Below are 12,502 nucleotides of genomic sequence, written 5' to 3' on the forward strand. Positions count from 1 at the left end.
ATGACTATTTCAGCATTACAAATCAATCAGACTTTGTTGTGCACAAAGTGCATACAATTCTGTCCCCCCCACCAACACACACACAAACACCCACAAACACTACACACACACACACACACACACATATTCTTTATACCTAAAAATGTTACCTTTGGTTTACATATTTTCTTTATTTTTTTTTCTTTTCATGCTACTGTATAAACACCCTACATGCTAACGCGTAATGTTTTTGCCCAATACATATTTTCTGTTTTACTGTAACATTACATTGTTTTTTACAGTGCACTTTTCAACCACTTTCAGCAGACTACTTTCTCTCTAGAACATTGTAGATATAAGCCTATGAAAGACAAAAGAGCTTTAGATTTAGAACAACAGTGTGTACATGGTATATCCAAAACTTTACTATTATGAAAAAAGTGTTTGCCATTTGATGCAAATGCTTCATTTTGAGATGTGTTTATGGTATTTTGAATGCAGTGTTTCATTTTGAAGGAGATGTGAGGCATTTTGCATTTTGTGTGTGCATTTTTGGGAATTGTGTGTAGAGTTTTGAAAAAAGGAGACATAGTTTTGAAAATGTGTGTAAGCAGTTGTAAAAAACTGTAAGATACAAAACAATTATCTTTATTATTTATTTACAAGATTCACAGGACACATTTCTGCATAATTTCAAATATTTGATTCATGTGGCATTGAAAAAGACTAAAATCAACTGAGCAACTAAAAGAGTATGACAACTGCGACATCTAAAAGTGCATCAAATTCAAATTGGTCTGAAGTAAACGGATTACATATCACATTCTCATGGACAACTGACATCCTGACGCTGTACAGTTAATATACATCTATTATCTATCATTGCTAAAAAGCTAATTCCACAAAAAAAATCAATGACAACATTAATAGTTATCTTGAATCCCTGATTTATAAAACAAACATGACACATTATTTAGGTTGTATAAGGCACACATACACGTGTAACCCCACAGTCCACTCAGTCTCCTGCTTTGCACACTTTACTTTCTTTACAGTTATACAATCTCTTACAGGTGATTCATTATTGTTACAATCTGATACGTCTGATACTTGATGATAGATCATTTCAACATCTTTTTTATCAACAAAAACAGATATTGGTAGTATTATTTTTCAGCACTGATTTTTCAGCTTCCACCTTCTCCTTTACATGGAAACGTAAAGACAAAAACATTTTCCCTGCTGCTTGCGTTGTCTCCAAAATACACTCTAGTTATAATGGACAAGTGTCAATCATAACTGGACTTTGGTACTTGATATGATATGAGGTTGTACAATTTAAATGTCTTTTTGTTAACCCTTGTGTTTATTATATTTCTAAAGAACTAAAAAGTAATAGTCCCATAATAAAGATGATTTGAATATATATATGTATTTATATATTCATTATGCAGTCATTGACAAAGTAAAGAAGAAATATGTAAAGGTTGAAACTGTATGAAGAAGTCTGAAAAGTACAGTACATGCTGCAGAGCTACCTTTAATTTTATTCCTACTACCATAAATCCATTTTAATAACACTTTTAACCATATTTGTGTCCGGTGTTCTGCACAGAGCGGACCCATGCTTTTGTTACAGATGAGACAAGTAGAAAGTCCAAAACACCTTCTGTTCATTTCAGGAAAAATAAAAGAAATATTTCATATTTATCCGGTAAAACATATGGAAGCCTTGAAAGGCAAGGTAAAAAAGAATTTGCGGGCAATATTGGCCAAAACCTTACAAAGTTTATCTCCTAGGTACAACATAATATCTGCTTCGTAGAAGATAACATTTCCCTAACAGGAGATACAGGTTAGGCTGAATGAATGAATGGGTTCTTCCTTGACCCATGCTGTACCCTTCCACCAAGTTTCAAGAAAATTAGGCAAGTAGTTATTCTGTAATCCTTCTGACAGACGGGGGTTTATACCAAACTACTTACAGGTAAGCTTGTTTTCGATCAGAGCAGTGCTGACGTCTCAGTGTGGCGTGGCGGTGCTGGCGCCAGCACCCATCTCTTTCTCACAAATAAAGGCCCTGTACATGGTGCAGGGGGCGTCGTACCAGCTCCGAATCGCCACTCGCTCCAGTACATTTGTTTTCACAATGTAGCCACAGTCCTCGTCAATGTGGTTGTTGGGCTCGCCGACCTCCCAAAAACTACAGTTAGTAGAGAGAAACAATCAAACAGAGTTTAGTTTATGTAAATGGGTTGTGAATTTGTCTATGGTAAAGACCGGGGGTAAGACTGGACAATCACAGACTTCTTCAAATCCCTTTTTCGAATGGGTCTAGGGTTATTGGAATTTCGTTTTTCTGTGATTCATTTATACATATCTTTTTTTCTTGAAATGGTTCAAAATAAAGATTTCCTCCATTTATTTATTAAAGCAAGAGAAATATCACTTTGGTCAACAATATGTTTAAGTCGTCAATAAACTATACTACTAAAAGTACTTCAATACTGAAATAATGTTCATATCAGATCATTAAGCAGAAAACCAGTCTGGAGATGAACATAATAGTTGCAGATGACATAACAAGTGGTTAAGGGGTTCAAGGATTAAAGAACAATTACAACACATGTGAAATCACCCAGAAATCATCTGAGCAGAGCCGAGCCACAACAACATGAGGATAAGAAAAAAAAAGAAGCATCTCAGCAGGAAAAGAGGAAGGGAAGGAATGTAGGGGCAAAAGAGGAATGTCAAAAAGTTAGTCATTTTTCAAAACGAGGAAGAGAAATCAGATGATTATTAGAAAATCTGCTGAGCACAAGGTAGGAAAGGAAAAAAAAAACATACTGAGGACAAAACATTAAGACCAGCCAAAGGTAAACAAGATGTATCTTTCCACAGTTCCTTCAGGCGCTGATGCTTTTGTTTTTTTTAATCAGATGTCAGAGGTTAGGGTCACCTGGAGCGCAGCGCTCTGCAGCAGTTTAACAGCGGTTACATAGCGCTGCTCAGAGCTGCTGTATGCAGCAAGAGCAGGCTGATATGATCCTGCCAGCTGTTTTCTCACATCTGAAACATCTAGAACTCTGTCCTTATCATTGTTTTTCTACTTAGCCACTGTTCATTTACATTTAAATAAGGACAAAAGATGAATGTTACTACAACAAACTTTTGATTGACCTGTCTGCATTTTATTGTGTTTTTAATGTGTATCATCTTGTACGTTTTATGCAAAGCATTTTGTGATTTGTATCTGAGAAAAGCGCTCAAAAATAAATTGTACTTATTTACTTTACTTACTTACTTACTTACTAAGATTCATGTTGATACAATTGTAAAGTAGAAGGGCACTCAGACGCAGACATCTGCCAAGGCCTTACAGTATTTCGCAATGTTAAAGAAAGTGAAAAATAATTTGTGTATTTGCTATGAAAATTAATGGGTTCTTCCTTGGCCCATACTGCACCCTTCCACCACGTTTCAAGAAAATTAGGCAAGTAGTTATTCCGTCATCCTGCTGACAGACAGACAGACAAACAAAAAAAGCGAACCGTTACATAACCTCCTCAAAATAGATAAAAATTCAATATGCAATTTTCCAGGGCCACAGGTAATGTGTCTTCAAGTAGCTTTTTGTCCAACCAACAGTCCAAAACCCCTAAATATTCAGTTTACAATGAATATACCAGAGAAAAGCAAGATGACGGTCATTGAGAGAGGGGAGGATGTGCTATGGTTTAAATTTAGGGATACAGTGCACATTTCCAGACAGTTTATCCTGGAAAATATTCATAGTGTTGCTCTCGGGTGTTCACATGAAAAGTGACCGAAATGATAAGAAGAATGATAAAAAGAGCTGAGAGAGAAGTTTAAACACATTTCTCTACACAATCACAGTGAAGAAATTTGCAGAAAGTAGTAGAGCATACTGGCCCCTTGACAATGGCATCCCTCGAGCTATGCTACTAGTGTGGCTTAAAATAAGGATCACCTTCTAAAGATGTATACTTTGCCAGGGAATCCAGGAACAATTTTTTTGGGGTCCAGGAACTTCACTTCCTTTTTTTTGGTTCCTTCCGGACAAAAATCTGACGTCCCACGGATGACTTTCCAGTGAAACAGGAAGTATTGGTTTGAAGTTTGCACTTAACAATCTTTATTTGCCTCATCTACTTCCCCTTTTTTTCCCCCTTCTTTTTTTCTCTGCTGGCTGCATCTTCCCTGTGGCCCCATCACTTTTTATTTGGCTAACAACCGTCACTGTGCAGCTTGCAGGCCAAAACCTGTGCCAAGGTCTGTAGGTATGCGAGAGGTCAATGTTTAACGGAGGTCCAATGGTCAGTCAATCTGTGTTTGTCCAAGCATGTGTCTGGCGCTAGAAGACTGAACCTGCAGAAAGTTACTGTTTATCATATTGAAGCTCTTTTCTGAGTCTTTGCAAGGCTACATTACATGTTCTGTCTTGTCTTTTTTAATATCTGGTCAAGTTCTTCATATTAAATAATGAGTGAGAAACTTTTGTTTATTGTAAACTTATGTATGTTTTGCAGCCCTTATTGACTTTTGGGTATTGTTTTCACGTCTTCTCCTTATGTTTATCTTGTTAAGGTGAATATTTGCATACCTTTTTCAGTAATTTTTTATTCTAGAAGGTGCAAAGTTTCTCCAATCGCCTCTCCAGTCGCCTCTCCGTCAGCTCCACAAAAGGAAGCTAAATTGTCCTTTTTTTATTTTATTTTTTACAAATATAAGTTGTGCTATGTTGCTGTATATGTGGTTGGCAATGGGCGGTGATGGCATGTGGCTATGAGTCTGTCACCAGGATCGGGAAAGGAACTTGCCAGTCTCCTGTTGATTTTGCTAGCCTGGGCTAGCTAGCCAGTTGGCTCAACTTTTCTGGTGTAAACATCAAAGTAAACACTGAGGAAAAGGTGGAGAAGATGAGCTCAAGCTAACAAGATGATCTCTAAGGACATCCCATGACTATGAATCACTCATCGGGATAGGGAAATCAACTCACCAGCCTCCTGCTGACTCTGCTAGCCTGAGTAAGTTTTCAAAAGTAAACATCAGAGAAAACACAGAGAAAAAGAAGATGGGGGGGGAGACAGTCTCAGAAGAAGAAGTGTACTTACCCTCCGACCAGCGGGGTGCCATCCACCCATTTCCACTGATCCTCTGTGTGCTCGTCAGTGATCCCAAACCAGAAGGCGTTCCAGTGGCCTCTGGGAAGAAGATCCCACAGAAACGTCTGAGAGAAAACACACACACACACACACAAAGGAAATGTTGAAGTATATATAAGGCTCACGCTTCATTGATGGTTTTTGTGCAGCACAGAGACAGCTCAATGCCTGACCTTTGAATAAATGTCAGATATAATGCTCATTTTCAGGTTCATACTTGTACTTTGGGTTTCTGCTCCAACATGTTAACACGGTTTCAACAACATATTTCTGAAGCGGCTGAGAGCCACAGACAGGGTAGGGAGGTACGAACAGATTGTTGGTTTTTGTGTTTTCATTGGGTTTGTTGATTGTAAGACATGTCCAGACAACACCAGCCTTTAACAGTTAACGTTCAATGCCGTTTGTGGTTTATCCTTAGTCTGGCTATCACCAGACCGAGCTCAATCTTTTAAGTTTAAACACTAGTCTGGGGAGTCTGCTGTGTATTTTCTCTGCACAAGAGGTGCGATCAACGGGCATAGTTCAAATGACTCTGTACGCAATTGGATAGTCCTTCAACCAATCAGACCAACGATCCGGGTGACGTAGCAGCGACAGTGGCATCAACAGGTTGCTGCCATGGAGTGCTGCACTTCGGTGGCCAGCTTGTTGAATGTAAACAAAAAGCTGCTTGGTCGCTTCTCTATTGTCATTGTGTTAAACCCGCCAATAGCGCACCAGGTGGATAAGCTTAAGCCAATCAGTTTGTGATTGGTTCCCGCAAATTTGTAACAGAATTCAATTCAATTTTATTTATAGTTTCAAATCATAACTAGAGTTATCTCAGGACACTTTACAGATAGAGTAGGTTTAGACCACACTCTATAATTTACAAAGACCCAACAATTCCAGTAATTCCTGGAAGCAGGATAGATAAACGTACAGGTTTCCTGCCTGAGCTGCAGGGTGAAAATCAAATTGACGGCAGATCGGGCTAGGTTTACCCAGTCTAGTTTATCCTGTCAGTGACAAATAGATTAATTTCTTTGAGGTAATAAAATGTGTTTATTCACAATGAATTAACTTTTAAATTTGGTAATAAGTAAATAAAGTGAGTGAAGTAACCTTCCCTGATACCGTTGCAAAAAAACTGTTGCTGAGCTCAGCAGAAAATTAAGATGCTCTGCCTGATAAAACACTTTTGTTCTGTAGAAGTCTCACTCAAAATAAACTCCAACGGACACAAAATCTAACATAATGGCAGCATTGTGATCGTCATGTTGCAACCATGCAGCTGTATACCTGCTCCTCTGCCGTGTGGATGATGGCCAGGTGAGCTCCTTGGCTCTGGCAGTACGACTGGCTCTCGGGCCAATCCCTTGTGGTTCTGGAGATAAAGTAACAGCTGTTGTTGAAGAGATACCAGTCCACGGGGCAGACGATAGGGGCCTTCGTCATAGGTTTGTTCACACTGGGAGCTGATGGCACGCAGAAAGAGAGATTAGGCAAATGGGAAGCAGAGCAGTAACATCTCAAATGCACACTATACTCTCAAACAGTAATAGTAGCTCTACCGTAGGGGCTAAAAGTTGACATGTATGGAACCAAAAGACCCAAATACAAATATGGAGCCGTTTACCTTTCGTGGTCATCTTGGTAGCCAGTTTGGCCAGCAGCTCGTCCTTCTCTTGCTGAAGCTGTTTTTTCTCCTGCTGCAGTTTGCTTATGGAGGCGGTCAGATCTGACATGTTTACGTCCTGCCGCTGCATCTCAGACGTCCCTTCAACACCGCTCTGAGTTTTGTTCTTATCTGTGAACATAAGAAGCAACGGTCCACTAAATGAAAAGATATGGTTAACTTTAATAATCAACTTATTTAAGGGACTGTTTGTTTTTTATTTAAGGGGCTACTGGAGGAGTTTTGGGATCTTTAGTCAAATAGACTTGACCCTCCCTTTGCCAGCAAAAAATATTTTTATGACCCTCCAAAATAATTGAGCCAGGAGTAGACCAGCAACTCCTGTGTTTTGTGAGGTAAAAGGAGTCTGGTTGCTTTGAAGAGAGCATAGGCAATGGGTTCAGTTCCTCGTCATAAGTGGCTGTCTGACAGCAAGGTATAATGTACATTTAAACTGGTACAGATCTTTGCATTCATGTGTGCACTCCTGAATGCTTTTTAGGTGTGGAAATATGAGGCTTTACTTTGTAAATCAAATGTGTTCTCATGCAGGACAGCACTGCAAACAAAATAAAAAAGATTTATAATAATGCACTCACTGTTCATCATCACATCATTTGCACTGAATTACACTTTTCACTGAAAAGAGTAGCATTTCTTAGATAATGAAATTTATTGTCAAATCATGATGATTATCTAAATAAACAAAAGTATAATTTTATTTCTTTATTTCACATCTTCAAACCTAAGGGCCCTATGTTAACAATCTGAAACGCAAGTATCAAACGGAAAACGCAAGTAGCTTTGTGGGCGGATTTTCGGGCTATTATACCAGCGGGATAAATTACTATTGCGCCCAACGCAAATCTAAAATGGGTTGGTCTGAAGTAGCTACATTAATCATAGGTGTGGTTTGGGCGTAACGTGCAATAAACCAATCAGAGCTTTATCTCACATTCCATTTAAAAGCAGGCACGCTTGTTCTATGGTGGATTGCTATTATAATGGCGGATTTGCTAGGCGCACGCACTTAATACATCCATGGGCGCACGCCAGGAGCAGTTCACAGCCGAGGAGACCGACGTTTGCTATTGATTTTTCTTTTTGACAAAATGTAAAAAAAGAAATGTCATTTGGGTTAAGTGGCTTGGGCACATGCAGTTCAACATCACATCTCCTTAAGTCCTCTAATATTTCCTCATTTATGTCATCAACACATCCATGATTCATGGAAATGTGTAAAACACGGTCATATTTTTCCTTGTATTTATGTAGTCTATGGTTTGCAAAAATGGGAACTGCTGGGTCCGTGAGACGAGAGAAGCAAAGTGTATGCGCGGTGTGCACACTCTACATTACGACCAAGCATGCGCCCTTAAAATAGCATCTGAATAACGTGCCACTGACTTTAGACCAGGTTTTTCTTGTTCTTTGGCGGAATTGTTTTCTGAAACTGCAAAATAGCACTAGGAACATTTGCGCCGGAACACGCCTCCTCTTTTTGCTGAACCGCCCCCAGGAGCGCAAGTTCATTCCCTAATTTACTGACGTGAGTCTGTGGAGGGAAAAGTCCACTGTGCGTTGGGTGCAAAATAGGAATGATACATGTGTCGTTGTACAAAGTCAATTGCGCTGGGTGCAAGATAGGGCCCTAAGTGTGTTTATGCATTTACAGCCTATTTATCACATTTAACACTTCAAATCTTCACTTTAATCTTATGACTTTGCCTCTGTTGTCTCACTTTGGCTCAGCTGGCAGAAGTTCAGCTAATGAGCTCAATAAAAGCAGCTTGTCAGCCTTCTGACTGTGTGGATGTTTCAACATAAGCACAAACACACGTACCGAATATGTATAAAATTTGGCATACTATTGGGAAACATGCCTGAAAATTCAGTGTTGCAAAGCTTAGACCACTGGATCCTCTTTTTTTCTGACCTAAAACTGTTCATTCAGCAATTTTTTTATTCACTGTCACAGTTTTGACAGCGTGCACTGATGATGAGGCACTTAGTGGTATTTATTATTTAACATCTTCCTGTTAAGTCTCACAAAATGTTCGCTAGTGCCTCTAGATGATCAACATTGAACAACTGACTGTGTAGACATTGCATGTGGGAAACACATGATGTACACACAAATGTAACAGTAGAATAGAACAAAATACAGGATGTATACATAATTTAATTTAAAAAAAGAATGACTTTTAGGGCAAATGTTTAGTGGATTCAAATGAAAAACACAGCATCAGCTCTCTAAAATCAAACACAATACACACATTCTTACAAGCTACATGTGTTCTGACTACTTTAACATACAGTATAAATGAATGTAGAATTTGTTTTATCTCGTTTGATAGTGTCTGTACTCACAGTGTGCAGTGACAGCTATAATTGAGATCAACAGGACGGCACACAACGTAGCAAGGCAGAAGGTGACAAGGCGGTAGGGGCCTGGGCCGCTCGGCCTGGGGATCCTCATGACTGGAGATACTGGGTGAGCTGGAGGTGGCAAAGGGGGAAAAGGTTGTTAAGATGAAGAAGAAAAACCAAGTTTTTTGGAAACTAAGTATTGATATGTTTGATGCTAAATAACCACAATATCTTGTCATTAAGTACTCTGTAAGTTTTGAACGCATTCTTTCCCCTTATACAACACAAAACACAGTTGCTCAATTTTTACAGTTATAGTCCTCATACCATCATTAATGGGGCACCACAGGGGTCTATTCTCAGCCCATTATTATTTACATTATATGCACATAACATATGGATATACATCCTAATGAGTACTTCAATGTCAATTTCTATGCAGATAATACAATGTATATACCTTGGAATCATCCCTAACCCAGGCTCTAACTCATCTTTAGTCTGCCTTCAATTATTTTTCTGTTGATGGACTAATCGATTAGTCAACTATTCGCTGCAGCTCTATGCTGAAATATATCATATTATATCATATTATATTACACAAACACTTAGCAATCTGGCTTAATAGCACATTGTCTATTCAACATTTTATTCAAACATTTAAAATTAAATGAGGCTTTCTGTATAGAATTTAAAGATGTCTGTCTTAACCGTGAAACTATACCAGCAAGACAAATTTCCCCTCAGGGAGCAAACAAGTTAAAGTTTAAGTTATTGTCTGCATTCGATTAAGGAAATATTTTCTACTATCCACATAATAACTTCAGCAGCTAAGCCCTGTTTATCATAGTGCATTACATTTTATAATTTTTTTTTGAATTACTTTCAAAAGCCAATAGTCAGCTTTAATCAATAAATCTGAAATAAATGGGAAAATTGTGAATACAAAAGACAGGCTTCAACCATTTCACCCATATAAACATCCTTACTTGATGGTATTTTCCTGTGTTATATTCTTTTTTTAAACTAATTAAAATGCTAACATTAGAATGTTAACATGCTCAAGACAAGGTAACTGATAATTATGAGGTGTTATGTTTACCATCTCGGTTTAGCGCATCATCTTGTTAGTATTTACACTGAAATAGTAAAATAATTGACTTGTTGGTGGTGCTAGAGCGAAAGATGTATTTAAAAAAAATAATATTTAACCTTTATTTATCCAGGTAAGTCGATTGAGAACAAATTCTCATTTGCAACGACGACCTGTCACTTTCACACAGTTACACATTAATACCTGGAAGCTGCCCAGTACAACCACAGTCTGATCTGCTGGCCAATGAGCAGCTCCACTGGAGCAGTTGGGGTTAAGGGCTTTGCTCAAGGGCATCACAGTGGTGGTAATGAAGGAGGGACAAGCGCTGCTCTTTCACTTTCCCCACCCAGATTTTATCCTATCGGTCTTGTGATTGAACCGGTGACCTCCCAGTCCCAAGCTCACTTATTTAACGTTTAGGCAAATGATGTCAAATGATTCATCCTCCAGGGACCATGAATGTGAGGATTCTGTGACATCTCTACCCTATACCACTATATTTTAAGCCTGTCAATCTTGATTAATTCTGTATTTTGCACTATCATGGTTATTTTGGTTTTACTGTATGTTGTAAAGCAACTTTTATTTTTAAAAGTGCTCTATAAGAACAATTAGTTGATTAATTAATCAACGGAATAAAAAAACAGTTGATAATGAATTAGCAAATATAAAAAAAACATTCATAGTTCAGCTTCTAAATTGTGAGGATTTGCAGCTTTTCTCTGTAGTTAACAGAACCTTTCTAGGTTTGTTTTATGATGTCATGAAGGGCTTTAGGACTTAATTTTCTGACATTCAATAGAGTAAACACTTAATTGATAAATAGAGAAAATAATCTTCAGATTAATTGATAATAAAAAACTATAATTATTAGCAGCCATAATATTTATTATTGTAATAAACAAGTGGCCTAATAAAACATGAAAAACATTCTTCATTGCAAAACAAATATTTATTATATTCTACTACACAATCCAAACAGGAGCATTACAGGGATACAAAATGTCTTTACATTTTGTACAGTATATTTCACTCCATTTTGATTTGTAAAGTGATTATTTTTCAGATTGTGTCTTTAGTGCCAACAAGCATGAAAAGTCAATAAGAGACTAAAAGAACATGAACTCAAATATTAAGTTACAATGAAAATAAAAAGCAAGTGCTTTTAATTCTTCGATGAAAATGCAGCAGTTGGATCAAAGACTTGAAGTTGTATTGTTTGGTGAGTCCTTACCACTGAGTCCCACATCTGGCCTGCGGTTCAGATCGTCATATGCAACCTCATCGTCTATCAGTTTGGAGTACATCCCCTCACCGGCCAGGGAGCTCCCGTTGGTCGACATTACAGCAATGTTAGAAAAATAAAGTATTGAAATTAAACGTTTAAAAAGTTTCAGTGTAGAGTGAAAGCGAGAAACAAACTCCCAGTCGAGCTCTGACTCAGTGCCCTGAGCTGCTCCCCCTGTATCAACTGTTTATATCCTCCCTGGTTTAAACACAATGGAGTCAAGCACCACGGAACAAGTCAAATGCATTTCCATTATATATTTCAAAATAAAAGCCCTAATAATGCACATGTGCTGCACAGGTTTATTTCACTACAGTACAAGTAGTAACACCACAGTAAAAGTAAAAATGTTTCATTTAAAGTCCTGCATTCATAAGTAAAAGTACAGAAGTATTAACAATGTTCAAATATTAAAAGTAAGAGTAGGTTACTCATTTTACAGGTAAAAATGCATGGCCCCTCTCAGTGTCATATTATTAGCCCATAAATTTATATTGGATAAAATACTGGACTAGAAGTAGAAGTACGTGGTGGGGGTGGTGATGGCGCAGTGGATACGACACATGCCTTTGGTGTGGGAGACCTGCGTTGGATTCCCACTGCGATACATCAACCAATGTGTCCCTGAGCAAGACACTTAACCCCTAGTTGCTCCAGAGGCGTGCAATCTCTGACATATATAGCAATTGTAAGTCACTTTGGATAAAAGCATCCGCTAGATGACATGTAAAGTAAAAGTACATTTCCAGGATAATTGCCTGACATGCGCTTGATTCTCTGTGTTTTCGTTTGCTTCAGTTAAGCAACAACAAACTTCTAGCTAGCAAGCTATATGCTGAAAATGGCACATTTTTAAGAAAATTTAGATTGTGGAACATTGCAGGCCTACTTGGTACTTTCGGGGAATGATTGTAAAAATTTAC

At 38.1% G+C, this 12,502-nt stretch overlaps 1 protein-coding gene across 1 annotated transcript; it reads right to left on the reverse strand.

The window, feature by feature from the left end:
* Nucleotides 1–606: 606 nt before the first annotated feature.
* Nucleotides 607–11,770, reverse strand: LOC120571968 (CD209 antigen-like protein E). Its single transcript, XM_039821134.1, has 6 exons — nt 11,526–11,770; nt 9,196–9,324; nt 6,787–6,957; nt 6,450–6,625; nt 5,115–5,230; nt 607–2,182 (listed from the first exon to the last, which is right to left on the reverse strand). The coding sequence occupies exons 1-6, from the start codon at nt 11,632–11,634 to the stop codon at nt 2,002–2,004; spliced, it is 882 nt and encodes a 293-aa protein (XP_039677068.1). The 5' UTR covers nt 11,635–11,770; the 3' UTR covers nt 607–2,001.
* Between the last annotated feature and the right edge of the window lie 732 nt (nt 11,771–12,502).

This window comes from Perca fluviatilis, chromosome 13 (assembly GCF_010015445.1).
Source record: "Perca fluviatilis chromosome 13, GENO_Pfluv_1.0, whole genome shotgun sequence".
NCBI classification, from domain to species: domain Eukaryota; kingdom Metazoa; phylum Chordata; class Actinopteri; order Perciformes; family Percidae; genus Perca; species Perca fluviatilis.

Excerpts from the sequence above, each read along its gene's own strand:
- LOC120571968 (XM_039821134.1), bottom strand. The coding sequence starts at position 11,634 with ATGTCGACCAACGGGAGCTCCCTGGCCGGTGAGGGGATGTACTCCAAA. Across the intron at positions 5,231-6,449 it reads TCCACACGGCAGAGGAGCAG|ACGTTTCTGTGGGATCTTCT; the intron begins GTATACAGCTGC and ends GTTTTCTCTCAG. Across the intron at positions 2,183-5,114 it reads GGCACCCCGCTGGTCGGAGG|TTTTTGGGAGGTCGGCGAGC; the intron begins GTAAGTACACTT and ends TACTAACTGTAG.